At 50.9% G+C, this 27,733-nt stretch overlaps 1 protein-coding gene across 9 annotated transcripts in view; it reads right to left on the reverse strand.

The window, feature by feature from the left end:
* Positions 1 to 5,337: 5,337 nt before the first annotated feature.
* Positions 5,338 to 27,733, reverse strand: part of BIN2 (bridging integrator 2) — a 43,425-nt gene continuing 21,029 nt past the window's right edge. For 3 of the 9 annotated variants that reach the window (XM_051845476.3, XM_089308371.1, XM_008256471.5), the window contains 10 exons: positions 27,013 to 27,067; positions 26,153 to 26,247; positions 25,533 to 25,628; positions 23,720 to 23,827; positions 23,331 to 23,416; positions 21,733 to 21,808; positions 20,842 to 20,924; positions 14,170 to 14,920; positions 6,695 to 6,769; positions 5,338 to 5,808 (listed from right to left, as the gene is read on the reverse strand). In XM_051845476.3, the coding sequence (XP_051701436.3) occupies positions 5,779 to 5,808; positions 6,695 to 6,769; positions 14,170 to 14,920; positions 20,842 to 20,924; positions 21,733 to 21,808; positions 23,331 to 23,416; positions 23,720 to 23,827; positions 25,533 to 25,628; positions 26,153 to 26,247; positions 27,013 to 27,067 (1,455 nt within the window). In that variant the 3' untranslated portion in view covers positions 5,338 to 5,778. The other 6 variants (XM_070052252.2, XM_089308369.1, XM_070052253.2 and 3 more) reach the window with 4 other exon arrangements.

Consider the following 27,733-nt stretch of genomic DNA (forward strand, 5'->3'; position numbering starts at 1 on the left):
TGGGAGACCTACTACCCAGAAAGGCAAAGAAAGTGGCACATAGGCAGGATGTGTGCAAGTTACTACAAGGTCGGTCAGCCCGGCCTCAGGTAGGAGAGCATGCAAGAGATAAAGGAAGGGCAGGTGGTCAGAGCTCCATTCCAAGGACGGACAATCGCATCTCCTCGCCCCCGGCAAGGCAGGAAGGCTGGGATCTTCCGTCTGGCTGTCTCTCTCCCATACCACGCACCAGTCCATGTGAAGATTGTTAAGATCACACACTCAAAGGCCACCTGGCCCAGCTGGCTCTGCTGATTTGCTGTCACGCTCAGTCTCACCGGATGGTTATTGCTGATCTCTGATCTCTTATAAGCATCTTTTTTCTCTTTGGAGTGTTACCTTGAAAGGTTTGCTGATACCATTTTTTTTGTCTTCCTTCAGGCACACACCTCATTTTAAAAGTATAAGCCTGCAGAAAACTAGGACCCAATATGCACGTGCATAAAGTAAGGAATGCTGTAATTAGTGTGTGTCCTTTTCTCTTTATATATTCATTTATTTATTTGAAAGGCAGAACATCCGAGAGAGAAAGGGAGAGATCTTGCATCTCCTGGTTCACTCTCTAAATGCCTGCAACAGCCAAACCTGGGCCAGGCCAAAGCTGGAGGCCAGGAACTCCCATCTCTCACATGAATGGCAGGGGCCCAAGCACTTGGGCCATCCTCTGCTGCCTCCCCAGGTACATTAGCAGGGAACTGGACTGGAAGCAGAGCAGCCAGGACTTGAACTGACACTGTGCTATGAGCAGGTGGCGTCCCAAGTGGTGGCTGAATTGGCTGTGCCACAGTGGCTGCGGCAGAGTGTCTTCAGCTCTTTTGGGGTCTCTGGTTCATCCTGGCTATGTCATGTTTCTAGGGTTCTCTGTGTGCCTGCCCCCTGTATCAAGATGGCCTTTCAAATCTTCGGAGGGAGAACAGTGCATTGTATTTGGCTGTGCATATGGTAGGTGATGGATGAAGCTCCTGGCATTCTCTAAGCTTAAAATGCAGAAACTCAGAAACTAGAGCAGGCCTGCAGGGGCCCTGGAGCAGAGAGAGGAGATACTGCCTCCACTCCACACCCCTCCCCAACATGGTACTGCTGTCAGCCCCACCTTGTGCTACTGTCTTCTCAGCCCTAGCCTTTCCCACGTACAACTTTAAAAGCATTTTTTTTTTTTTTTTGACAAGCAGAGTGGACAGTGAGAGAGACAGAGAGAAAGGTCTACCTTTTTGCCGTTGGTTCACCCTCCAATGGCCGCCACGGCCGGCACGCTGCGGCTGGTGCACTGCGCTGATCCGAAGGCAGGAGCCAGGTGCTTCTCCTGGTCTCCCATGGGGTGCAGGGCCCAAGCACTTGGGCCATCCTCCACTGCACTCCCTGGCCACAGCAGAGAGCTGGCCTGGAAGAGGGGCAACTGGGACAGAATCTAGCACCCCGACCGGGACTAGAACCCAGGGTGCCGGCGCCGCAGGCAGAGGCTTAGCCTAGTGAGCCGCGGCGCCAGCCCTTTAAAAGCATTTTTTTAAAAAAGATTTATTTATTTATTTAAAAGTCAGAGTTACACAGAAAGAGGAAAGGCAGAGAGAGAAAGAGGTCTTCCATCCGATGGTTCACTCCCCAGATGACCGCAATGGTCGGAGCTGTGCCAATCCGAAGCCAGGAGCCAGGAGCTTCTTCCAGGTCTCCCACATGGGTGCAGGGGCCCAAGGACTTGGGCCATCTTCTACTGCTTTCCCAGGCCATAGCAGAGAGCTGGATCGGAAGTGGAGCAGTTGGGACTCGAACCGGCACCCGTATGGGATGCTGGCGCTTCAGGCCAGGGTGTTAACCCACTGCGCCACAGTGCCAGCCCCAACTTTAAAAGCTTTGCCCTGTTGTGAATCATGGTGCTCAATCAGGTTCCCAGCCACAGCGTTCCCTCTAGATAAGCACTGTGGTCCTTCCCCTTGCCTCCTGGGAACCTTCAGTTGGCTTGTATGCACATCAAGTTCCAGTCTCACAACTTACTGATCTTTCCCACTTCCGCCATGGGGACTGCTTCTCTCCCCCTCCAGATCCTGGATCCCCAGAAGTCGTCTCTGGCACACTCCGCAGAGAGGCTCGGGAAAGCCCTGGAGAGGAAAGGCTTGAACTGGGCTTTGCTGTGGACAGTGAGGGACCTGCGCTCCCAGCGCTTCCCCTACACTTCCAGTACCCCTGGAGTACTGCTCCCAGCCGTGATTCTCAGGGACAGGGGTGTAGAATGCGTCCTAGGGGAGATTAAAAGTAGGCGGTACGGAGGCCGGCGCTGTGGTGTAGTGGGTAAAGACGCTGCCTACAGTGCCAGCATCCCATATGGGCATTGGTTCGAGTCCGGGCTGCTCCACTACTGATCCAGCACTCTGCTATGGCCTGGGAAAGCAGTAGAAGATGGCCCAAGTCCTTGGGCCCCTGCACCTGCATGGGAGACAAGGCCAGCCAAGAACTCCACCTAGGTCTCCCACATGGGTGGTAGAGACCCAAGTACTTGAGCCATCACTGGCTGCCTCCCAAGGTGCCAAGTGGGGACTTGAACCAGACACTCCAATATGGGATACAAATATTCCACGTGGCAACTTAACTGCTCTGCCATGTGCCCACTCCAGGTCTGTTTTTATAGCTTAAGACATAATTTGGAGGCTGGCGATGTGGTGTGGTAGCTTAAGCCTCTGCCTGCAGCGCCAGCATTCCATGTGAGTGTCAGTTTGAGTCCCAGCTGCTACACTTTTTTTTTTTTTTAATATTTCTTTATTTGAAAGGCAGAATCGGGCCAGCGCCGCGGCTCACTAGGCTAATCCTCCACCTAGCGGCGCCGGCACACCGGGTTCTAGTCCCGGTCAGGGCGCCGGATTCTGTCCCAGTTACCCCTCTTCCAGGCCAGCTCTCTGCTGTGGCCAGGGAGTGCAGTGGAGGATGGCCCAAGTCCTTGGGCCCTGCACCCCACGGGAGACCATGATAAGTACCTGGCTCCTGCTATCGGATCAGCACGGTGCGCTGGCCACAGCGCGCTGGCTGCGGCGGCCATTGAAGAGTGAACCAGCGGCAAAGGAAGACCTTTCTCTCTGTCTCTCTCTCTCTCACTAACTCTACCTGTCAAAAAAAAAAAAAAAAAACGAAAGGCAGAATTACAAAGAGGGAGCGGGGAGAGGTCTTCCATCCACTGGTTCACTCCCCAAATGACTGCAAGGGCTGGAGCTGGGCCAATCTGAAGCCAGGAGCCAGGAGCTTCCTCTGGGCCTCCCACATGGGTGCAGGGGGCCAAGGACTTGGGCCATTCTCCATCACTTTCCCAGACACATTAGCAGGGAGCTGAGATACTCCACTTCCAATCCAGCTCTCTGCTATGGCCTGGGAAAGCAGTGGAAGATGGCCCAAGTCCTTGGGCCCCTGCACCTGCGTGAGACCTGGAAGAAGCTCTTGGCCCCTGGCTTCAGATCAGGCCAGCTGATAGAAGACCTCTCTCTCTGCCTCTCCCTATATCTGTAACTCTGCCTCTTAAAAAAAATTTGACACAATGAACTGTAAATACTTAATGTACATAATTTAATGAGCTTTTATACTCAACCATCACCATGATCAAAATTAAGAACATTTCTCTCATCCCCAAAGGATGCCTTTTTGCAATCTAGCCTCTTCTGCCCTGGTCTCCCTGTCATGAGACACTAGCATGCGTTCCCTCCTCTGCCAATAGTGCCAGCCAGTTACCAGTTTCCCCTGCCCAACAGGACGGGCAGGCACCCAATGACACAGTGGCAGAGGTGGCGGAAGCCGAGTCTCCCACTGGCAGCTGCCTGAAGAGGCAGCCCACATATCCCAGGCTGTTCCTTTAGTGCTAGGAGCTGCTTACTGTCCTTGTAGCGTAAACCTGATTGCTTCACTCTGTCCGTTGCTTGCCTGCAACCAGGGAACCCACAAAAATGCATTTCCTCTTATAGTCACTGTTTCAGGAAATGGCACCACCAAATTGTAGTCTCAGGCCTAACCTAGAATTCCTTAAAACCTCAGTCTTCGTCAAACATCCTCTTCTATCCCATCCCCAAATCCTGTCCATTCCACTCCCTGCTCAAGAATCTATTTTTTTAATTCTAATTTTTGTTTTAATATTTATCTATTTGAAAGGCAGGGTTTCAGAGAGGGAGAGGCAGAGGTAGAGAGAGGTCTTCCATCCGATGGTTCACTCCCCAAATGACTGCCACGGCCAGAGCTGCGCCGATCCAAAGCCAGGAGCCAGGAGCTTCTTCCTGGTCTCCCACATGGGTGCAGGGGCCCAAAGACTTGGGCCATCTTCTACTGCTTCCCCAGGAACATTAGCAGGGAGCTGGATCCAAAGTGAAGCAGCTGGGACTTGAACCACTGCCCATCTTGGATGCTGGCACTGCAGGTGGCGGCTTTACCCGCCAGCCCCAAGTCTGTCTCTTTAAAGACCTCATTTCCCTACTACCTCGTACTGATTGGCAGAGGATGTGCCCAATAAATGCTTGCCAAATGATTGAAGAAATGATATCAGTGCTCCCCAAAACAAGAGCAGAAAAGGGCGGGCATTTACAAGTGTGTATGCATTTATCACAGTGGCCGGGCTGCAGGGTTACTTTGTAATGTTTCCACAAATATTTTCATAGAAAGGAAATAGCAGGTCTTGAATCTAGGACTCTGGACTCCAGATTCCATGCTGTTTCCACTGTTATTGTTATAATTGGCACTCGTTTTGAGTTTCATACCTTCCTTCATCCAGCCCCCTATTCACACACCAAGTGCTAGGCTGCGGACACTAGATGCAGCTCTAAAGCACACCCAGGACCCCTTTCCCATGCGTGTGCTCACGCAGTGACGTATCTGTTAACAGGAGAGGCTCCTGGAACCGTGACGGAGTTTCATGGGCAGTGCTCAGCCGCGGTTAAGATGCCCCCATGCCAGAGCCGAGTACCTGGGTGTGTGTCAATCCTGGCTCTGGATCTCGGTGCAAGGTTCCTGATAAGTGGACCCTGGGAGGCAGCAGTGATGGCTCAAGTACTTGTGTCCCTGTCACCCACATCGGAGACCTCGACTGAATCCCTGGTTTCTGGCTTTGACCTGGCCCAACCCTGGCCATTGCAGGTATTTGGGGAGGAAACCAGCACATAGAAACTCTGTGTCTCTCATATAAAAAAAAATAAGAAAAAGAACTACAGCCAGGAGGTGTGTGAGCTGGGGGTCGGGATGGAAGGAGCCTTCCCAGCCTGGGGCAGAATCAGTCACCTTGGCTAAGTGGAAACCCGGTGCTGGGCTGAGGCAACATCTGTATCAAATAAAGAATCCAAACATAGTCAAATCCTCCTTTATTCAACCACCTGAAAATCCGTTCTTTTGGCTTTAAGTCTTGCAAAACGAGTGGTACGTCAAAGATCCGTTGGCTGGCCTCTGAGTGTGTGTGGTCATGCGTCTGTGTGGATAAGTGTCTGTGTATAGATACTCTGGCTTTTTATAGTCATAATAGCTGCACTTTAACTCATAAAACCTCTCTCTTCTTACAGCGCTAACACCCACATTAAACGTTCCTGGAGTGTAACATCCCCTTCTGCCAGGCCTGCTCGCCCCCTCCCTCCCTCCCTCCCTGAAGGCTGCTCCTCGGCCTCCATGAATGCCAGGTCGATAGAGGCCGCCAGCACTCTCGCTGAGAACCCAGAGTGTGTGCTGGCTCTTCCGTCCTGACCCGCACCCTCCGGCTGGGGAGCTTCTCCGGGGAGGCGCGTGCGGCTCCCTTCAGAGCTGTGCGTTCTGACCTGTGGCCACCTGGAAAGCAAACATCAACAACGCGTCAGGTGCCGACCTGCCCGCCCGCCCGCCGGCCACACCAGGGGGAGGTGACCATCCTGGCTGCTTCTCCTGACTGCACTTCGTGTGCAATCAGTGCCCCGGGCTTCCACGGAGGGGACAACAGGAAACCTGGGCCAGGGTCACGGGAGGGCCTTGGGCCGGCAGCGTTCCTTCCGTCCTCTGCCGTGGCTCTCTCAGCACTTGGTTTTTCATCTTCGTAGCAGCAGGAGTTATCCTGCACTCATCAAGGTTGTCTCACGCTGGATGCTACAAGGTCTGGAAGCCACTCTGTGGTCCATGCGTAGTACGTTTATTTTACAGAACGCATTTCGTAGGCTTGCCTAATTCCTGGCTGCATTTTATGTCACCGTTCTGTCTGATGTGTTTCTGAGTTATTTTGCTATGCTGTGTGTGTGTGTGTGTGTGTTAGTATATTATATATGTGGGTAATTCAAAAAGTTCATGGAAAATGGAATTAAAAGGTGAGTTTATTTTGGGGCAAAAGCCTTTGAAATCTATGCGGTTTTTTCATAAACTGAGTGCATTTTCCTCAAACATTTTGAAGACCCCCTGCGTGTAAAATCTCTAACGTGCCTACAACCTTTTCGTATGGTTTTGCATCCCTTCGCGCCTATGAAGTGCGTACAGACATAATTAAGTGAATACTGAGGAGCGGGTTGGTTGAAAGCTCCATGTTGGGACGTCCCCGTCCATTCTCCGTTTCTCTGGCTCCCACCTGTCTGAGCGGCAGGAGCACGGTGCCCTGCTGGGTTTCCCTTCTCCGTGCAGCCGACAGTGAGGAGCTGAGCTGGGGGCCGAACGCCCCGGCCACCCCAGGCCCCCTGGTCTCTGGTCTCCTTACCTCTTCTGGAGGCTCCGAGGCTGTGAGGGTGTTCTCTCCTGGAGCCGCAGAGGCCGGAAGCTGCAGGTCTTGGCCCTGGAAAGAGAAAACTTCTGCCAGTGAGAGAGGGCTCCACATCCCTGGCCTCTCGGCTCAGAAGGCTCTTGTGTGCCTTCCCCTTTACCAGGGTCCTACATACTGCCCCGCAGAGCCTGCAGGTGTCAGGGAAGGCCTCCCTCCTCCTCCTGTGCCAGTGCAGAAACCAAGGCTCAAAGGGTTAAGAGACTGCTAGGCCAGGAAAGCAGGTCTTCACACTCCAGAGCTGTTTCTACGATCAGACATCATGTGGTTTGTGTGACACACATCAGTAAGATCTTTAAAAAATTTTTTTTTCATTTTATTTGAAAGGCAGAGAGAGATAGTGAGAGAGATTCCACCCGCGTGTTTCCTTCCCACAAGCCCACGACACCCAGAGCTAGGCCAGGCTCAAGCTAGGAGCCAGGAACTCAATTCAAGTCTCCCGCGTGTGCGGTATCTGATACAGAACTTTGAGCAGTATCCTAACCGCTGTGCAAATGCCTGCTCCTCTAAGGCCTTAAAACCACTACCTGGGGCAGGCATTTGGCCCAGGGGTTAAGAAGGCCTATGGGCCGGCGCCGCAGCTCACTAGGCTAATCCTCCGCCTTGCAGCGCCGGCATACCGGGTTCTAGTACCGGTCGGGGCGCCAGATTCTGTCCCGGTTGCCCCTCTTCCAGGCCAGCTCTCTGCTGTGGCCCCAGAGTGCAGTGGAGGATGGCCCAAGTGCTTGGGCCCTGCACCCCATGGGAGACCAGGAGAAGCACCTGGCTCCTGCCATTGGATCAGCGCAGTGCGCTGGCCACAGTGCGCCGGCCGCGGCCGCCATTGGAGGGTGAACCAACGGCAAAGGAAGACCTTTCTCTCTGTCTCTCTCTCTCACTGTCCACTCTGCCTGTCAAAAGAAAGAAAGAAAGAAAGAAGGCCTATGGAGGCCGGTGCTGTGGTGTAGCAGGTAAAGCCGCCGCCTGCAGTGCCGGCACCCCATGTGGGCGTCAGTTCGAGTCCCGGCTGCTCCACTTCCGATCCCGCTCTCTGCTGTGTCCTGGGAAAGCAGCAGTCCTTGGGCCCCTGCACCCACGCGGGAGACCCAGAAGAAGCTACTGGTTCTTGGCTTCGGATTGGCTCAGCTCTGGCTGTTGCAGCCATTTGAGGAGTAAACCAGCAGATGGAAGACCTCTCTCTCTCTGTAACTCTGCCTTTCAAGTAAGTAACAATCAATCTTAAAAAACAACAACAACAAAAAGACTGCTCATGTCCCACATTGGAGTACCTGGTGCAATTCCCAGCTCTGGCTCCTGACTCCAACCTCTCGTTAGTGCAAGCCCTTGTAGACAGGGTGATGGCTCAAGTGATTGGGTTTCTGCCACCTGGGAGACCTGGACTGAGTTCACGGCTCCCAGTTTTAGCCTGGTCCTGTCCCAGCCATTGTGGGCATGTGGGAAGGGTCCCAGCAGACAGGAGCTCACCTTGTCATCTTTCAGGAAGAATAAAATAAAGAAAACACCTCCCTAACCTTTCTCAAGAATGTGCTAAAGGGGCAGGCATTTGGCCAAGCAGTTAAGTCACTGCTCAGGATGTCCACACCCCATATCAGGGTGCCTGGTTGAGTCCCAGCTCCCCCGCCTCTGATCCAGTGTCCTGCTAATAAGCACCCTGGGAGGCAGTAGATGATGGCTCAAGTACTTGGGCCCCTGCTGCCCACATGGGAGACCCAGTGGAGTTCTAGGCTCCTGCCTTTACTCTGGCCTAGCCCTGGCTGTTGGCTGGCATTTGGGGGATGAACCAGCAGACGGCAGATCTCTATTTCTTATCTGTTTCAAAAAAAAAAAAAAAAAAAAAAAAAAAAAAGCACGACACAGCCACTCACACACGTAAGTGATCCTAACAAGCAGTCAGGAGAGGCAAGTGGTATAACAGCTTCTTCTGGGGAAAGTTCCAGGTTCTGACGTGGGAACCCAAGGCCAAGAAGCCTTGTCCAGGAACTGCTATGCCGGGGGAAGACCTGGGCACTCTAAGCTTGAAAACACGTATACTTTTTGACATTGGATTTTAATTCATACACTATACACGTCATCTTTGAAAACAACCAATCTAGGCCGGCGCCGCGGCTCACTAGGCTAATCCTCCGCCTAGCGGCGCCGGCACACCAGGTTCTAGTCCCGGTTGGGGCGCCGGATTCTGTCCCGGTTGCCCCTCTTCCAGGCCAGCTCTCTGCTGTGGCCAGGGAGTGCAGTGGAGGATGGCCCAGGTGCTTGGGCCCTGCACCCCATGGGAGACCAGGAGAAGCACCTGGCTCCTGGCTCCTGCCATCGGATCAGCGCGGTGCGCCGGCCGCAGCGCGCCAGCCGTGGCGGCCATTGGAGGGTGAACCAACGGCAAAGGAAGACCTTTCTCTCTGTCTCTCTCTCTCACTGTCCACTCTGCCTGTCAAAAAAAAAAAAAAAAAAAAAAGAAAAAAAAAAAAGAAAACAACCAATCTGCAAGAGAGTGCTAGCTGGCTAAAATTCTAGGATTTCTCCTCTAGGAAACTTGTCTTAGTCCCCCGCCCCCAGGCCATGAATTAGCTCAAAGGCGGTACCACCTCCCCCAGAACCTTCCTTCTCAGGTTATTCAAATGCTGAGCAAGAACAGACTCTCCCCAGGTCCACTTATTTACTGCTTCCCAGGTGCGCCGTCCACAGTGCTGCTTAAGACATGATTTACAATGATTGGCCAGGGAAGTGGGCATGCACGGTGGCACAGCGGCTCTGAGGATGGGTGACACGGACACGCTCTGTTAACATCATTCTGCAGGCAGCGTCTCAGCTGGTGAGCTAAGCACGGCCACCGGAGAGGAGACACGGAAGCCAACAATCGTAAGCGTGCCAGCTGCCTCAGCAGAAGCGGGTTGTTCGTGCCTCTTTCCCAGGGAAGACAGTACAATGAGCCTGCTCCCTGACGTGCTAAGACAGCATCTGCCCCACCCCAGCTCCCAGAATGCAAATTTGTTTTATTACTCTCCAGAGCCAAACAGGAGGACACTCTCACTACCTCCACACTGAAATCACACAGTACCACTGAGCTGCCCTTTTCAGCGCTAAAGACGAGACGTAACTACACTCGCCGGCTCACAACCCTGCACTTCTCCTGTGCTTATTCACCATCCACGTGTCCTGCATTTTTTTTTAAGAGTTATTTATTTATTTCAAAGGCAGAGTTACAGAAAGAAAAAGAAGAGACACAGCCCTTCCAGCCTCTGGTTCACTCTCCAAGTGGCTGCAATAGCCAGGGCTGGGCCAAACCAAAGCCAGGAGCCAGGAGCTTCATGTGTCTCCCACATGGGTGTGGGGGTCCAAGTTATGTGGGCCATCTTCTGCTGTTTCCCGGGTGCAGCAGGAGTGACTGGACCAGAAATGGAGCACCCAGAGCCCACACGGGATGCAGTGTCACGAGAGCACCTTTACCCGCTACAACGCTGGAACCTGCTTAGCTCTTTGAATTGGCACAGCTGCCCCAGACTAGAAGCCAGCCAAGGGGATTTCCTGTCTTGTTCTGTTAGGGTCTTCTGTGTTTTATCAAAACTGAGGGCATATAATTGTGATAGAGTATTAGAGGAGTCAGTTGAGATAACTTTATTAGTCTCCTCCTTGTCCATCTTCCTTGCCTCTCCAGCCTCTGGAAAAAACTGTGATCAAAGAGCTAGTGTTGGGGCCGGTGCCGTGGCTCACTTGGTTAATCCTCTGCTTGCGGTGCAGGCATCCCATATAGGCGCCAGGTTCTAGTCCTGGTTGCTCCTCTTCTAGTCCAGCTCTTTGCTGTGGCCCAGGAGGGCAGTGGAGGATGGCCCAAGTGCTTGGGCCCCTGTACCCGTGTGAGAGACCAGGAGGAAGTGCCTGGCTCCTGGCTTCAGATCGGTGCAGCACTGGCCATGGCGGCCATTTGGGGAGTGAACCAAGGGAAGGAAGACCTTTGTCTCTGTCTCTCTCTCTGTCTATAACTCTACCTGTCAAAAAAGGGGGGGAGGGGCTAGTGTTATGGTGCAGCAGGTTGAGCCAATGCCTGCAGCACTGGCATCCCAAATGGGTGCTGGTTTGAGTACTGGCTGCTCTACCTCCGATTTCGCTCCCTGCTAATGTGCCTGAGAAAGCAGCAAAAGATGGCCCAAGTACTTTAGCTCCTGCACCTGTATGGGAGATGTGGATGAAATTCCTGGCTCCTGGCTTCAGCCTGGCATGTCTCCAGCCAGTGTGGGCATCTGGGTGAGTGAATCAGTGAATGGAAGATCTCTCTCTCTCTCTCCCTCTCCTCTCTGTCTCTGCTGCTCTCTCCGTAACTCTGCCTTGCAAATAAATAAATGAAACTTTTAAAAGTAAAAATTAAAACGTGAACAATGTAGGGGTGCATGTTGTGGTACAGCAGGCTAAGCCACTGGCCGGTTGCCTCCATCCTGTATCAGAGTGCGGGTTCGGCTTCAGCTACTCTGCCTCCTATCCAGCTCCCTACTAGGGCTCCTGGGAAGATGCAGATGATGGCCCACATCTTTGGTCCCCTGCCACCCAAGTGGGAGACCAAGATGGAGTTCCTGGCTTCTGGCTTTGGCCTGGCCTGGCCCAGCCCTGGATGTGTGGACTTCGGGAATAAACCAGCAGACAGAAGATCTCCCTCTGTCTGTCCCTCTGCCTTTCAAGTAAATAAATGAATCTATAACAAGTGAACAATGTAGGAGGAAGCCCCACACCGTTGAACCCTGGACGCCCCCTGTACCCTTTGTCCATGTTAGCTCTTAGGGGCAGGAAGCTCCCCAGGCAGCATGGTCAGCCTTCAGCCAGGGACAGGCAGCAGTTAGGTGGTGTGACCTGAGGGTACCCGAAATCTCACACTCTTCCTCCAGACACCCCACAGCTCAGGTCCTGGCCTTCATGCAAATATTGCCTTCTCTGAGCGCCCTGTTTAAAACTGCCATTCAACCCCTACTCTCTTTCTCTACTTCATTTTCCTTCATATCTCTTACCACCACTACAGTGAGATTTTTATTTATTTATTTATTTATTTATTTATTTATTTATTTATTTATTTATTCTTTTTCTTCCCTGTCTTCCTTCACTAGTACTGAAGGATATTTCAAACTGTGGGAAAAAAGGCAATGAATTAAAAGGCAAGTGGGATTGGTGCTGTGGCATAGCGGGTAAAGCCGCCACCTGCAGTGTCAGCATCCCATAGGGGCATCAGTTCGAGTCCCAGCTGCTCCACTTCTGATCCAGATCTCTACTATGGCCTGGGAAAGCAGCAGAAGATGGCCCAAGTCCTTGGACCCCCTACATCCACATGGGAGACCCAGAAGAAGTGGATTGATGCTGATCTGTTGTGGCTGACTGGGGAGTGAACCAGCAGATGGAAAACCTCTTTCTCTCTTTCTCTCTCTCTCTCTCTCTGCCTCTCCTCCTCTCTCTGTGTAACTCTGCATTTCAAATAAATAAATATTTAAAAAATAAACTAAAATATGTGGTTTTGGGGCTGATGTAACATAGCAGGTTAAGCCACTGCCTGCGACGCTGGCCTCCCCTATAGGTTCTGGTTTGAGTCCCGGCTGTTCTATTTCTCATCTAGCTCCCTGTTAATGTGCCTGGGAAAACAGCAGAAGATGGCCCAAGTGCTTGGGCCCCTGCACCAAAATGGAAGACCTGGATCCCTTCTGGGCCCAGCCCTAGCTGTTGAGGCCACTTGGGGAGTGAACCAGCAGATGGAGGATCTCTTTCTTGTCTCTCCCTCTCTTTAACTTTGCCTTTCAAATAACATAAATAAATCTTAAAAAAAGAGCTATAGCCAGAAATTGAACCTAGGCACTCCAATATGGGACACAAGCATCTTAATACTAAGCCAAGAATGGGGACTAACAGGCTCACGGGCCACCTAAGGCCCACAAAATCAATTAGGTTTGGGCCTGCAAAGACAATCAAGGCGGGACTTGAAATTCCACAAAGCTGCCGGCGCCCCGGCTCACTAGGCTAATCCTCTGCCTTGCGGCGCCAGCAGACCGGGTTCTAGTCCCAGTCAGGGCACTGGATTCTATCCCGGTTGCCCCTCTTCCAAGCCAGCTCTCTGCTGTGGCCCGGGAGTGCAGTAGAGAATGGCCCAAGTCCTTGGGCCCTACACCTGCATGGGAGACCAGGAGAAGCACCTGGCTCCTGCCTTCAGATCAGCGTGGTGCACTGGCTGTGGTGGCCATTGGAGGGTGAACCAACGGCAAAAGGAAGACCTTTCTCTCTGTCTCTCTCTCTCTCTCACTGTCCATTCTGCCTTTAAAAAAAAGAAAAGAAAAAGAAAAAGAAATAAATAAATAAAAAAAGAAATTCCACAAAGCTGCACAGGCAATAGGGCTCGTGAGTGATGTCCAAGTTGAACTCGTGGAAGAAAGGTCCCCATCCCTGCTGCTAGACACCTGCTCCTCACTGTGTCCTGCCCCCTTCCACCTGCTCCTGTATTTACAAACTTCTTTTTCATCCTACTTTTTAAAAAATATTTTATTTATTTGAAAGGCAGAGTTAGAGAGAGGCAGAGAGAGAGAGAGAGAGAGAGAGAGAGAGATCTATCCACTGGTTCACTTCCAAAGTGGCCACAATGGCTGGGGCTAGGGCCAGGCCAAAGTCAGGAGTCGGGAGCTTCATGTGGGTCTCTCATGTGGGCACTTGGGCCATCCTCTGCTGCTTTCCCAGGTACATCAGCAGGGAGCTAGATCAGAAGTGGAGCATCCAGGACTCTAACTAGAGCCCACATGAGACGCTGGAGTCGCAGGCAGCAGCTTTACCGACTACGCCGCAACACCAGCCCCCCAACCCCGCCCCCATCCCACTTTTTAAACAGAGCTAATTGTTAACAAGTGTCTCTTGTACTAATCCAAAATGTTCTGCTTTTAGAAAATCTGCACACAGAACCCAAGCCCTGTGCTCTGGAGTCTTCCAGAACAGGTCAAGTCTCCCTTGCGTAATATGCCAGTCTGAACAGAACAGAACTTGATTTCCAGTTTCCTCACAGAACAGCCTGCTCTCCGGCAGGTCAGTGCCTCGGAACGTTTTCTCATCTATTATCTTTCAAAAGCCAGCCCTTTGGCTTCCCTCCCTCAGAGTTCTAGGTCCCTCTCATCAAAGATGCACTTCGGAAATTTGCTGCTATTTTTCTTGGGGTCTATATGCCATAGCCACAAGTGGAAGAAATTAGTAAGAATATTCCAATAACGCTAGAGATAAGCCCGTTGTAGGCGTCAGCTACCCCAAGGGTAGATACTACAGCAGCTGCTAAGAAGACATGAAACAACCCCCAGAACCCAAAAGAGGCTTCTAGAGTACTAAGACATCTTACCACGGCCGGCAACCTGACTGCGGCGAAGGTGAGCTACACGGAGGTCACAAAGGGAATCAAGACTCAGCCAGGCAACTCCTACCTGAGACACCGAGGTGGGGGAGGCACAAGGTTCTGCGCTTGGAACAGGGGCGTCTTCCATTTCTCTGGCCCCAGGAGCTCTGCCTGGCTTCTCTGGTGGCTCTGCATGAGGAGAGACCTCCAAGGAGGCCCTAGGACTTGGAGTCCCAGTGCCCAGGACGCCCCCGGGGCTGGCGGGTGAAGCCCCTTCGGAGGCCGGCGGGCTGGGGGGTACATCCCCTGAGGGGGGCCTGGGGCTCGGAGTGGCGCGGGGTGGAGGCGGCCTGCTCGGGGGCGCTGAGGCCCGCTGGGTAGAAGCTCTCTTCTTGGGTTGTTCGGCTCCTTCGCTGGAGGCGCGGGTTCGGAGAACTACTTCCGGGGCAGGAGATGAAGGCTGCACCGACAGGGTCAGGACTCTGTCTGGTGATGCAGGCGGCGAGCGAGGGGGAACCTCCTCCTGGGACGCCTCGGCCTCGGTGGTGGCGGAGGGCTGGACCTCGCTCGGGCCGTTGCAGGCTGGTAGAGGCTCTTCCTCCTCAGAGCTGGCTTCCGACTCTTCCTCCGCCATTTCTTCATCTTTTGAGGGCTCCTGTTTCACTTCACAGTTGTCTTCTCCCTGGGCTGCACCAGGGGCCAGCTCCTCTTCAGTAGCTGATTCAGATTCCATTTCACTCGTCAAGGACCGTGCAGAGGGACTGGTGGGAGAGGTGAGAGGGCTGGAGACTGCAGACGTTCGAACGGGAGCAGAGATGACTAAAGAGCGCCTGCTGCTGCTAAAACAGGAAGGGAATTCAAACTCAGAACAGCAAAGACCGGAAGTAACCAAAACATCCAGAACAAATTATCATGCATGCACATCTAAGAAAACAGAATAAACCAGCTTAAAATGATTTTTAGAGGGGGCTGGCGCTGTGGCGTAGTGGGTAAAGCTGCCGCCTGCAGTGCCAGCATCCCATACGGGCACTGGTTTGAGTCCTGGCTGCTCCACTTCGGATTCAGCTTCCTGCCGATGGCCTGGGAAAGCAGCAGAAGATGGCCCAAGTACCTGGGCCTCTGACACTTGCATGGGCGACCAGGAGGAAGCTCCTGGCTCCTGGCTTCGGCCAGACCCAGTCACAGTTGTGACCATCTGGGGAGTGAACCAGCAGATGGAAGATAGCTCTCTCTCAGTCTATTCCCCTCTCTATAACTCTTTCAATAAATACATAAAGTTTTTTTTTTTTTTTTTTTGACAGGCAGAGTTAGACAGTGAGAGAGAGAGAGACAGAGAGAAAGGTCTTCCTTTTCCATTGGTTCACCCCCCAAATGGCTGCTACGGCCAGCGCGCTGCGCAGATTCAAAGCCAGGAGCCACGCGCTTCTCTTGGTCTCTGATGCGGGTGCAGGGCCCAAGGACTTGGGCCATCCTCCACTGCACTCCCGGGCCAAAGCAGAGAGCTGGCCTGAAAGAGGAGCAACCGGGACAGAATCCAGCGCCCCAACCGGGACTAGAACCCGGGGTGCCAGTGCCATAGGCGGAGGATTAGCCTAGTGAGCCGCGGTGCCTGCCTAATATATAAGGCTTTAAAAATGATTTTACAAAGCTTGTACAATTGGAAATTCTTCTTCTGTTATCAAATGTAATAGAAAAGGCTATACAGTTTCATCTATACCTGATTTTCCTTAACATGTAAAGATGGGTGGGCATGTGGGCTGGTGGTGAAGACACTGCTTGGGATGCCCACATCCCATATTGCAGTGCCTGGGTTTGAGTCCTGGCTTGGCTTTTGATTCCCGTTTCTTGCTAATGTGGACCCTGGGAGGTGGCAGGTGATGGATCAGGTACTTGGGTCCCTGCCCTGCCACACAGGAGACCCACATGGAGTTTGAGCTCCTGGCTTCGGCCTGGCCGACACTTGGATGTTACAGGAATTTGCGGAGTGAACCAGCAGATGGAAGATCTGTCTCCCTGTTTGTATCTGTCACTCTGCCTTTGAAATTAAAAAAAAAAAAATACAAACAAAAAATAAAATATTAACAAATAGTTATTCTGAGGAAAAAATTGGTGATATGCAGTTGATTCATACAGATTCCATATTTACAAATTTGCCCACTTATTTGTGACCCCAAAGGTCAGTACCCACAGTACTCTCCTAGTCATTCATGGACACGCACCAGGTGGGGAAAGGTGAGGTGCCCGCCCTGCACCTTCTCAGCTGAGCTCCAACAAGTGGCGACCTGCCTTTGTTGCAGCTCTCCCAGTGTACGTAAGTGCACTTTTCAGCATGATCTTTCCCTTTTTGTTGGTGATTTTGCTATTTAAAACTGGTTTTCAGAGCTGAAGTGCTATCTAAGCAGACTCTGGTGTGCCTCACGGAGGAAATATGTGTTGGGTAAGCGTCATTCAGGCAGAGGTTAGTGCTGTTGGCTCCAAGTTCCACATTGATGAAGCAACAATATATACAAAAGAAGGTGTCTTTAAATAGAAACTCACATAAAGAACACTAAGTATTGGTTAATGATAATGGGACCAGAGGCTCACAGGAAAATAACCCTGTGTTCCCCGGATGAGCAACAGTGCAGTATTGTTTGTGGTGAGTTATGCAATGTAACCACCATGAATAATAAGAACAACTCCAGCATTTGTTGAACATCTACTATATGCTGGAGACCATGTTGAATACTTACAGGCTGACTCCTCGAGTATTGCTGGGTACTGCCCACCAATGACTAAGCAACCCACAGATACATACTTGACAGTTTCCAACCACATGCTGTGTCCCAGGCACAAGGATGGGAGATGGGGAGAGGAAAAGGCAGAGGGAAACTTAGGTCTTGCACTCCGGGACTTTCTGACGTGGGATACCTTGTGTGGCGTAAGGTTCTTTACTGCACTGGCATTCCCGGAATCAGGAAGTTTGAAAGGCTCAGGACATGGCAAAGTAAACAAGAAATTTCCTTCCCAGCTTCTAGGACAACTGTGAGTACATGAAGACAAGTCTGTGAAGCGTGGATAGTGATGAAGAACTCTGGCTTTTAAGGCTGGGAAGAGGAAAAATAGAGCTTTCCTTTTGGGGCAAAAGGAAATTTGTCTAGGAAGCCTACTTTGACCGGTTATTCTTTTTTAGCCATCTGTAGCTAAGCGCTAAATGAGTGGCACCAACAGCAAACTGAGCCCTTTTCTTTATCCCAGTCCCAAGCTCAGTTCCACCATCTCCTGAAAGCTGTCTGCACACTGGACTTGCTTAGCTTGCTGGGCTTTCTATCGGCTCATCAGGCACTCACTGTGTGCAAGCTTACATCATTCCTTGGGCACATTTTCTGCACTTCCAACTTTTGGGAAATCACTTGAGGGAAACAACAAGTCTCTCATATCTTTGGATCCCTAACACCTAGCATAGAAGGAGCTTAATATAACCCTTTTTTTTTTTTTTTAAAGATTTTATTTATTTATTTATTTACTTGAAAGGCAGAGTTACAGAGAGAGTGGGAGAGACAGACAGACAGAGATCCTCTATCTGCTGGTTCATTCCCCAGATGGCCCTAACGGCCAGGGCTGGGCCAGGCTGAAACCAGAAAACCAGGAGCCAGGAGCTTCCTCCAGGTCTCCCATGTGGATGCAGGGGCCTAAGGACTTGGGCCATCCTCTGCTGCTCTCCCAGGTACATCAGCAGGAAGTTGGATCAGAAGTGGAGTGGCCAGGAGGTGCCCACATGTTATGCCAGCCCGGCAGGCGGCAGCTTTATCTACCATGCCACAGCACCGGCCCCGCTTAACACACCTGTCTAAGCAAAGGCTTTAGACTGAGTAGTGGTCACATTCTGAGGGACAGTGAATTGCTTACACTCATCAGCAGGAAGAATGTGCAAAGGCAAAATCTATCACAAAGAAAATTGGAAAAATCATGTTGGTATAGGCTGGGAAAAGACACTTGGAATGTATATAATTAAAGGAATAGTATTCAGAATATACCAACCAGCCACCAGAAAAAAGAAAATAGTCACATAAATCAATTTTTAATAAATTGTTGGGGGTCGGTGCTGTGGTGCAGAGGGTTAACACCCTGGCCTGAAGCGCCAGCATCCCATATGGGCACTGGTTCGAGTTCCGGCTGCTCCATTTCTGATCCAGCTCTCTGCTATGGCCTGGGAAAGCAGTAGAAGATGGCTCAAGTCCTTGGGCCCCTGCACCCACATGGGAGAACCAGAAGAAGCTCCTAGCTCCTGGCTTCAGATCAGTGCAGGTCCAGCCACTGCAGCCAACTGGGGAGTGAACCAATGGATGAAAGACCTCTCTCTCTATCTCTCTGCCTTTCCTCTCTCTGTATAACTCTGACTTTCAAATAATATAAATAAATCTTTTAAAAAAATAAATAAATGGTTAACAGGGGCCGGCGTTGTGGCATAGTGGGTAAGGCTGCTGCCTGCAGAGCCGGCATCCTGTATGGGTGCTGGTTCGAGTCCCAGCTGCTTCACTTCTGATCCAGCTCTCTGCTATGGCCTGGGAAAGCAGTAGAAGATGGCCCAAGTGCTTGTCCCATGCACCCACATGGGAAACAAGGATGAAGTTCTTGGCTCCCAGTTTTGGGCTGGCCTAGCCCTGGCACTGTGGGAAGTGAACAAGCAGATGGAAGACCTCTCCTCTCTGTCTCTCCCTCTCCTTTTCTCTCTCTGTAACTCTGTCTCTCAAATAAATATCTAAATCTAAAAAAAAAAAAAATAAGTTTGATAATTTCACATGTGAAGCCATGGGGGCTCTTACTGCTGGTAGCTTGTGAAACTGAGTAATCACTTCAGAGAGCAGTTTAGAATATCCAGGAAGCAAGCTGGTGCTGTGGTGCAGTGAGTAAGCCAGCGCCTGCAGCACTGGCATCCTATATGGATACCAGTGTAAGTCTCGGCTGCTGCAAGTCCTATCCAGCTCCCTGCTAATATGCCTGGGAAGGAAACAAAATACCTTGGGCCCCTGCACCCACGTGGGTGTCCCAGAAGAAGCTCCTGGATCCCGGATTTGGCCTGGCCCAGCCTTGGCTGTTGCGGCCATTCGGGGAATGAACTAGAAGGAAGATCTCCCTAACTCTTTCAAGTGAATAAATAAATATTTTTTAAAAATTCTGGTAATATCCACAAGGAGAAATATAAAACCTGCTTGTTTATCCCAATGCCCATTGGCAGGAAGATAAATAAACCATGGACTAGGCACACAGTAGCATCCATAACAGTTATGGAAAGGATGCAGAGAGCAACATGTAGCAACAAAGATAAATCTCACAGTGATAAGAACAAGAAGTTACACAAGAATATATACAGGGGCTGGCGCTGTAGCGTGGTAGGCTAAGCCTCCACCTGGGGCTCTGGCATCCCATGTGGGTGCTGATTCGTGTCCCAGCTGCTCCACTTCTGACCCAGCTCTGTTCTATGGCCTGGGAAAGCAGGAGAAGATGGCCCAAGTGCTTGGGCCCCTATATTCACGTAGCACACCCAGAACAAGCTGCTGGCTCCTAGCTTTGGATTCGATTGGCCCAGCTCCAGCCATTGTGGCCATTTGGAGAGTGAACCGGCAGATGGAGGAACTTTCTGTAACTCTACTTCTCAAATTAATTAATAAAATCTTTAAAAAAAAAGAATATGTACAGAGTAAGTTCATTTACATCAATTTTTTTCTAATTTATTTGAGAGGCAAAGTTACAGTCAGAGAGAGAGAGACAGAAAGGTCTTCTATCCACTGGTTCACTCCCCAAATGGCCCTAACAGCCAGGGCTGGGCCAGGCTGAAGCCAGAAGCCAGGAGCCAGGAGTCAGGAGCTTCTTCCAGGTCTCCCACATGGGTGCAGGGGCCCAGGGACTCAGGCCATCTTCTACTGCTTTCCCAGGCCACAGCAGAGAGCTGGATCAGAAGTGGAGCAGCTGGGACAGGAATCAGCACCCCCATGGGATGCTACAGCCCCAGGTGGAGGCTTAGCCTACCATGCTACAGCGCCAGCCCCTAATCAACTTTTAAAACATGCAAAACTATTTCATGTGGGCATGTGTGTGTGAGGTAAAAGTAAAAAGACCTGCGTAGAGATGATACTAAATTTAACACAGTGGTTCCCTTTGGTGGAGGCAGGAAGAGAAAGTGAGTATGGGAGGGACACTGGGAAATTCATATATATTTATCCTGACAGATTTCTTCAATTTGGTGATAGATTTATGGCTCTGTTATATTACTTTATTTTTATTTTTTTACAGGCAGAGTGGACAGTGAGAGAGAGAGACAGAGAGAAAGGTCTTCCTTTGCCGTTGGTTCACCCTCCAATGGCCACCGCGGCTGGTGCGCTGCGGCCGGCGCACCGCGCTGATCCGATGGCAGGAGCCAGGTGCTTCTCCTGGTCTCCCATGGGGTGCAGGGCCCAAGGACTTGGGCCATCCTCCACTGCACTCCTGGGCCACAGCAGAGAGCTGGCCTGGAAGAGGGGCAACCAGGACAGAATCCGGCTCCCTGACCAGGACTAGAACCCGGTGTGCCGGTGCCGCAAGGCAGAGGATTAGCCTAGTGAGCCGCGGCGCCGGCCTGTTATATTACTAACACCTTCAGTTATATCTCCAATATTTAATGAAAAGAAAGATCAGTTGTACACAGAAGTCGCATCCCGCACGAGGCCAGGATCTCCAAGCTGAGGGAGCTCCCTGTGGCCGCGCACAGCGCGAAGGAAGCTGGGAGTCTCATGTTGCTCACCTTGACAGTCCCTTCACCACGAAGACTTTGTTGGAATGCTGCTTCTCCAGTTTGCTCATCACCTCGTACAGCTGGTGGTTCAGCTGGAGCCAGCCAGGAAGAAAAGGACAGTCAGATGGGACCCCGTCCCCGACCCCTCCTCCAGACAGTTCCCCAGGAAAACCTCCTCGGGCCTCCCACTCTGCTCAGCCATTCCCCCTCCTCTCTGTAGCAGAACAGTCCGGTACTTGTCCCAGCAACCTTCCTGCTCCCTTCTCCTACCCTCCGCCTCTCCCGTCAGCAGACTGGCAGCTTCTCACGGCAGGCTCCCTAAGCGTTTGGTTTCACCTGCTAGCTTCTTTAGTGCTCCAGGGAATGAAAACTCCTTGTCTAATGTTAGCCAGGCAAATCCAACCCGCCAAAAGACACCGCGGCAAGTACTGTGTGTAGCTGAGTGTGAATATAATTAATACTGTAGCAGCAAAGAATCCGGAATTTCCAGGACTAGGAAAGACCTCATGAGGTCACGTCCCCTGCCAGGACCAGTGGTGTTCAAGCCCCATTACCCGGAGAAAGCTGCCTTGTGCTCAAGTCCTGGCATCCCTGCTCCCCAGCACAGGAGAGACTGCACTTGGGTCTAACACATAGGCCTAACCCCTTTACTCATCCTAAGGCTCAAGTTGAGATGTTCGCATTCAGTTGTTAATGGAGCCGGAGAGGGCTCTCTGAGGGAATTTACAAATACATGCATACATATGTACTTTAATACAGAGTTCACCACAGACTATCAAACGCAATAAGTCAAAATCTGTGATGCCAATATGAATGCTAAAATACATTATGTAACTGAGGGCTACCTTCAAATTTACTAGAAAAGCCCACCAGGATCGCAGGTGACCGGATGCTTCTCACCTTGCTCATCTCCCTGTAGAAGACGTCCCTTAGGTTGGAAATGTTCTGGAAGATGGTCACATAACAGCCAACGCGACTACGAGGAAGCAAAATAACAAATACGGGAAAGGAGGTCTTTGAAACAGGCTTGGAGAAGCTTAAGCTAAACTCGGCGACCACCAAGGCTGCTCAGAGAAAGCACCCACATCCTAGATTCGGGGTGCTCTGGCATCTGGGTTCATCAGAGGAGTACGCCCAGCTGTCAGAAGCAGGAGGGCCGGGGAGACAGCACCAGACTAGGCTGAAACCAAAGTTTAACCGACCTCTAGTCCCAGGAACCTATGTGGTTCAAGCACTTGAGGTACTGAAATAGACATGAAAGTGCTTTGAAGAATTTTTAAAAGGGTTGTATAGGCCGGCGCCACGGCTCACTAGGCTAATCCTCGGCCTGTGGCGCTGGTACTCCGGGTTCTAGTCCCAGTTGGGGTGCCAGGTTCTAGTCCCGGTTGCTCTTCTTCCAGGCCAGCTCTCTGCTGTGGCCCGGGAGTGCAGTGGAGGATGGCCCAAGTGCTTGGGCCCTGCACCTGCATGGGAGACCAGGAGGAAGCACCTGGCTCCTGGCTTTGGATCAGCATGGCATGCTGGCTGTAGCGGCCATTTTGGGGGGTGAACCAATGGAAGGAAGACCTTTCTCTCTGTCTCCCTCTCTCACTGTCTAACTCTGCCTGTCAAAAATAAAATAAAAAATAAAGGGTTGTATAAATATAGGGCCATATAATTATAATTATTACAATAAGTAGTTATCCTTTCTCTTCATGCAATTCAGGATTTCTGTGCCTATGTATACATCAATGGAAATTCCCATAAATGAATTGGAAAACTTTACTTTTAAATAAACTGTGTTAAATCTTGATTTGATTTAAATCAGGAGCCAAATAATTAATGCTTTACAATACATGTAGTCATTAAAAATGCTCCATCATACACAGACTCATATCGAGTGATAATAAAAATACTCTGACTACAACTGTATCAAAGTACAAAGTTTCTTTAAAACATTACTGGAAAAATGGAACTAAGAGATAAGTTTATTTTAGCACAAAAAAATTTCACAATAGGTATTTTCCATGTGCTTTTTTGAAGACCCCCTCATCTATCTTGTGCAATAAAAAGAAAATAGGATACAAATGGAGTTTCTGCTCAGATTTCTCTTCCAGTGTTGATCATTAAAGTCTAAAACACTTTCATCTGCTGTGGAGCAAAAACCCCCTCATTAGTGCACGCCGTCATCCCACAGTTTATCTCCTAAGTGAATCTGGAAGTTTCCTAACCAAGCCTGTTTCAAACAATACCCACTTGGGCATGAGAGCAGACACTCGTGACATGAATGACCACGGCTGTTTCCCTGCCAAGATCTCTCCTACCCAAGAAGCAACTTGTCTTCAAACCCTGAACAGCTGGCAGGGTGAGCTGGACTACAGATGAAGCAGCCAGGGTCCAGAAAACAGGTGGCTTGTCTACCATCAGGCAGCAGCTTAGGGTAGGCTGGGGTGGCACCCCGCTCTTCCACTTGTGCGTGAGCTGCAGGCGTCAGCCCTTTCCTGAATCTTACACATTACCTATTGTAAAGAACAGGCAGCTCCTCCAGCAGTTCCTGGTTCAGATCTTCAAACACAGTCTGGGCTTTGTTGAACTCTTCCTCTGCCTAGGTGGGAGAAAAGACAAGAAAACCACCCTCATCCTCAACCCAGGGCTAGAAGTGCCTCCTTTGTTCTCTGCATTTTTTCTTCAGGGAGGAGGCTGACTTGGAGCCACGCTGCTCCTTCCCCACACCCATGCGTCCCCAGCCTCAACACATGACTGGCCTTGCAGCGTCAGTGCCGGAGGGAACAGGATTCTCTTCAGACACCGGGTGCTTGATTATCACTCCCTAGGTCCATCTCAGCCCTTGCACTTGCTGCCCCTCTGCGAGGAGGAAGAGACGGCAGGTCTCAGCAGGTGCTTTTACCTTGGCAGTCTTGGCCTCATCCTTCTTCTTGGCATTCTGCACTGCCTCCAGGTGGTGTCGGGCACTGTCATAGTCCACAAGCTTCCGGCCCCGCTTCGCAATTCTCTCCTGACCCGGGGTAGTGAGAAAGGGTGTGGGTCTTCGTTTCTCGGTAGTATCGGGATGTAAGCAACACAGCGCCAAGCAGAGATGCAAGATGCCTGCGCCCTACTATCAGACTTCATTTTCTAACAGGGTTTCACGTCCAGAGGGTCCTCACTATCTGGGAAGAATAGGGATCCTCAGGGGAGATGGAGTAAGGGTAGTCCTACAGAGCACATGGAAATCACGTTCAACTTTCAAGTTTTCTATGAGCTCATTATACACCGGGTCAGCCTTCAGGAGAAGTAACCTTGAGAAACCCACTAAATTGAAAGTCTCAGTCCCAAATCTGTCATTCATTAACCTGTGGCCTAGGGCACGCATGACACATCTCTTCTGAAGCCTCAGGAGCCCTATCTGCCCTATGTCAGTGTTGTTTTATGGAATTTCTGAAATTGAAAGTCAGAAAGAGAGACAGAGATCTCCCATCTTCAGTTCACTCCCCAAATGACTGCAACAGCCAGGGCTGGGCCAGGCTGAAGCAGGGAGCTGGGAATGCAACCTGGGTCTCCCATGGGGGTGGCAGGGACCCAAGTACTTGAGCCGCCACCTGCTGCTTCCCAGAGTGTGCATCAGCAGGAAGCTAGAACTGAGAGCAGAGCCCAGACCTGAGCCTAGACATTCCAACAGGGGGTGCAGCCGTCCCAAGGGTGTCTTAACTGCTGCACCAAATGGTCATCCTGATTAATTTAAAAATTATTTTGAGAGGGAGAGAGAAGGAGGGAGGGAGGGAGGGAAGGAGGGAGGGAGGGAGAGAGGGAGGGAGGGACTTCCCAAATGCCTGGAGCCAGAAACGCAATCTAGATCTCCCAATGTGAGTAGCAGGAACCCAGTCACTTGAGCTAGCACCACTGTCTTTCAGGGTTTGCATTAACAGAATGCTGGAGTCAGAAGCGTGGAGCCAGGAATCAAACCCCGGCTCTCTGATGTGGGACACAGGCGTCTTAACTGCGAGGCTAAATGTCCACACCCAAGTGCTACTTTAAAGATCAAATGCTCAACATCAAGTGCTTTGACACTAAGGCATAGTGGAAATAGTGAACTATTATGAGTGCTGTAATCAAGTCCACTCAGTCTCATCTGGACTACAAGGAGAAGCAAATCATGGCACTGGCCTGCCTCATTCTCTGAATCACAGACAGAATTTGAAAAGATCTGGGTGATTATCTTGCCCGACTTCCTATCAATACAACAGCTGAGATAAGAAGCAGTTCAACTTCTGCTGGAGCACAGAGCAGACAACTGTACAGGAGTATGTGGTCTATCCATTTGCGTGCATAAGCGAATTCCGACTCCGCTTCCTGGAATAGGCTGAACTGCGCTTTCACCTTACAGTTTCACGTGTTTGAAGACAATTATGACTCCTCCTCCAAATGTCCTCTTCCGTATAATAAACATCTCTAGTACCATCAGCTGTTTCTCACAGCTAAAACAGATACCCTAACCCGGATCTACTTCAAAAGCAGCCCAAATCTAGCTCACTGACACCTAAGTGGAAACACACCATCACGCCACCTCTGCTCTCCACTGTACCTCCTGCCTAACCCTCTAACCTGTCCCCAGCTTCATTTCTAACCATGGGCTCTAACTCTACTTGTAATGCTTAACCCAACATGTTCTCTCACCCACATGGGCCATCCATAACGCAGCCTTGGTTCTGTAAATTAAGTACCTTAATCTCGCCAAACTGGGCCACATAGTTTTCCATGGTCCTCAAGGCCTGGTCAGACAGTTTCTCTTCATAGTCTTCCCAAAGGAGATCATTATTCTATGGGAGAGAAACACAGGGTGGGGAGGGCTCAACTTCTCAGCCACCTACCAGGGCAATACCCAAATTCTACCTGAAACAAACTCTTTTTTTGTAGTACTATATTTAGAATACCATGTTGGATTCTGTGGAAGAGAGAGGAAGGAGCAAGGAACTGGACATTGGTTCAGGGATTAAGAACAGCAACACATGGGCATAGCCCCGAGCCCTACAGCTTGGAGGACAGAGAAGTGTGGGAGCAAATGACTGCACGAGGAGAGTTTTCAAAGCCAACACACCTTCAGGCAGCAAAACTTCTGTACGGAATTAAAGAGGAGGAAAGGTCAAGACCAGAGGAGTTCACAGATGAGGAAAAACTTGTCATTACCTGAAGAGTCGCAGGTTCTCCCTGCTACCCAGTGACGGGGGCTACATACATGGACAGTGAGCTGTTCTCCGGTCTTCTTGCATGGAGAAGCCAAGCTGAGCTGGCGGTGAGAACAGCAGTGAGGGCGGAGGAGCCGCGCAGCCCAGGCTGCCCTTACCCCCATGATGGCCTTGAGCTCCTCGTGGCCGTCCCACTCGCTGCTGTAGATCTCCTGCAGGGTTTCCGACACCCTCTTGGAACTCTCATGCATCACTGAAAGGAGACAGTTCAGTCTTACTCGATGGTTCCCTGAAAGCCGCTTGTTGTAATCACATGGCTGACAAATCAGTGGGTCGCTGTAGGTGGCTTAGGTAGCAGTAAGGGAGCTGGACTAGGTTGAGATCGGAAAAGTCACTTTCTAGGGCCACAGAGACCCAGGAATCCAGAGTAGACAGTGGTAAAGACAAAACAAAACAGAAAAAACGCTGGCATGGTGTGGGGAGCAACTCGGACTAGACTAAGTTACTGGAATTAAGACTTATTCTATGCATCTGCTCTCCCACAATATGGCGCTGAGAAGGGAGAAACAGCTTCTACACAGCTGCCTCCAGTTCAACCAATAAACTGTAGGACCTGCTCCTGATTGGAGGAGAGCAGCGTACTCGGCGTGTGGGTAGCAGAGTTGGGATTGGCGGAAGAGGACTATAAAGGAGGAGAGAGACACTATGCACCAGGAACATCTAAGGGGAACACCTGAGGAACACCTGTGCAGCCCCCGAGAGAGCCGGCCAGCGGTGTGCCGCTCCCCCACGGAAGTGGGGAATGTGGCAGGGGGAACCGCCCTTCCATGGAGGTGGAAGGGTCGGAAGCCAACCCGGGAAGAACCAGCAGCAAACCCGGGAAGGGCCGAGCAGATGAAAGAACAGTGCAGGGTCCTGTGTCGTTCCTCCACGAAGAGGGGGAGCGACAACATGGATGTTTCCCCCAGCCCCTGGGCCTCCTCGCAGCTGCATAAATACCCTGTGCAGCAATACATACCTTTGACTGCACCAAGGAAGTTCTTCAGGTCCTTGTATAGCTTTTGGCCTTCTGCCTGAAAGGAGAAAGCCTTTGGTTTCCAAATATGCCCCAGATGTCCAGATGTCAAAGTCAAAAAGTAGGTTAAAGGAGAAATAACTCCCAGAATTTCCTCAAATATTCACAATTCTTACAAATTGGCCATTGTCTTAAGATTTGTTTATTTACTTGAAAGGCAGAGTGAGAGAGAGAAAGGGAGAGGGAGGGATAGATTCTACCTGCTGGCTCATTCTCCAAATGGCTGCAACACCCCGGGCTGGGCCAGGTTGAAGCCAGGAACCAGAACTCCAACAGGGTCTCCCACATGGGTAGCAGAGACCTACACACTTAAGCCATCATCTACTGCTTTCCAGATGCATTAGCAGGAAGCTGGGTCAGAAGTGGAGTAGCCAGCACTTAAATTGGCACTCCAATATTGAATGTGGGTGTTGTAACTGGCATCTAACCAATACCACCACATAACTACTCCAGTCTTTTTCTTTTCTTTTTTAAATATTTATTTGTTCACTTGAGAGAGTTACAGAGAGAGAGACAGAGAGAGACAGAGACAGAGACAGAGAGAAGGAGGTCTTCCATCTGCTGGGCCAGGCCAAAGCCAGGAGCCAGGAACTTCTTCCAGGTCTCCCACATGGGCCCAAGCACTTGGGCCAACTTCTGCTGCTTTCCAAGGCACATTAACAGG

The sequence above is a fragment of the Oryctolagus cuniculus genome, chromosome 11 (genome assembly GCF_051225735.1).
Source record: "Oryctolagus cuniculus isolate XC-2025 breed Fujian yellow rabbit chromosome 11, ASM5122573v1, whole genome shotgun sequence".
Classification (NCBI taxonomy): Eukaryota; Metazoa; Chordata; class Mammalia; order Lagomorpha; family Leporidae; genus Oryctolagus; species Oryctolagus cuniculus.